This window comes from Penaeus monodon, chromosome 15 (assembly GCF_015228065.2).
Source record: "Penaeus monodon isolate SGIC_2016 chromosome 15, NSTDA_Pmon_1, whole genome shotgun sequence".
Taxonomy (NCBI): domain Eukaryota; kingdom Metazoa; phylum Arthropoda; class Malacostraca; order Decapoda; family Penaeidae; genus Penaeus; species Penaeus monodon.
This window is the reverse complement of record NC_051400.1, coordinates 21,002,969-21,004,366: the sequence shown is the minus strand read 5'-3', so window position 1 is coordinate 21,004,366 and position 1,398 is coordinate 21,002,969. Positions and strand designations below refer to the sequence as shown.

The 1,398-nt window shown below is 38.4% G+C and overlaps 1 protein-coding gene across 1 annotated transcript in view; it reads right to left on the bottom strand.

Annotated features, from left to right (window-relative positions):
- Positions 1 to 1,208: 1,208 nt before the first annotated feature.
- LOC119582251 (menin-like) overlaps positions 1,209 to 1,398 on the bottom strand; it is a gene marked incomplete in the record, with an annotated part of 114,600 nt that continues 114,410 nt past the window's right edge. The window contains 1 exon segment of the mRNA XM_037930473.1: positions 1,209 to 1,278. Coding sequence (XP_037786401.1) covers positions 1,209 to 1,278 — 70 coding nt within the window.

The window sequence follows — 1,398 nt, the reverse complement described above, 5'->3', positions numbered from 1 at the left end:
TGTAATATCCTACAACAGATTATATCTAAAAGTAGGAGTTGAACCTGACTCCCATGAAACACATTATTCCTATGGTTATTCTGTTACTGCCATATCACAATTAATGACTGCATTTTATATCATGGTCTTGCAGTGTAACCTCTGTAAATTATCAGCCACTTTGTTTATTATAGGCCATGCATCAGTCAACAAATCCTTGTAATGTGGTTCAGAAGCTACCACTCCTCACCTAAGTCATGACATGCTAAATCTTTCCTGAGTGGAGGATGAGAATTGTCCAGCACTCTCTTGCCCCCTTGTGGTGATCTATAAAATTAAATCATAAGGCTACTTAGCCACTACTACTTCTTTCCTCTTTACTTCCTACTTATCATCTGCTGTGTATTCACAATGAACCTAAAAAATTAGCGCTCTCTTTTCCTCATCACCAGTGTTTACAGTGAGAGCAAGTTATATATCCCACACGTGAAGCTGTGAAATAAATTACAATCAACTGGATTTAAAACCATATCTATGAAGATGCACCTGAGGATGCCCAAATTTCCCCTACCTCTGCAACTACTTGACCATAGATACCTGATGCCATGCTCTTGCAGTGCCTCATCACTCTTGAACTGGACCTTTGTTGTGCTGTTACTTGCAAAGATAAAAACCTACTTATGCCTTTGTTGTACCTGCATTGTGCCTTTGTCATACCTTGTTCCAAATCTGTACCCCATCTGGTCCTAAGTCATTTGCAAAGAGATAAATGCTAATAGCTGAGGATTATCTCCACCCTCCTCAGACAAAATGTATCACAGAGTCCAGTATTAAAGAGTACGCAATAAATGCCCATACAATTTCATGTGGGATCTCCCTCAACTTCTTGGAGCCATCTGCTAACATGCAAAGCATCAAGCAACCTAGACCTACAATGTACAGCTATAAAAATAACAAGGCAAATCCAAAAGCCAAAAAGTGGACACAAGGTGTTTGGAACCAATGAAAGTAAAAATATTTGAAGAACACCATTCAATGAAACCTCTACATGGCTAACCTACCTTCTTTACACTCATAAGAACACATTGATTAGTTATGAGTGAAATGGTACATTGATCTGACCTTTGTGAAACCCAACATTCTCAAGCTGAAATTGTTTCTGCTACTGCAATTATACAAACACTGACTGTATGTTATATAATGATCTTTATCATTGCAATATCTTTTCATTATGATCCACCATGAGTCTTGATCCAGCATGGGGGAACACAGCCATCTTTTATTGAGCGTTCTCCTGCACTACAATGAAATAATTTACAAACACTCAATAAGTGCACCAGTCTCTGCTTGGCTGCTACCACTAATGTTTTAAGGAATGGAGGAAGAACAACATTGTTTGCTGTTCACCCTTATGAACTA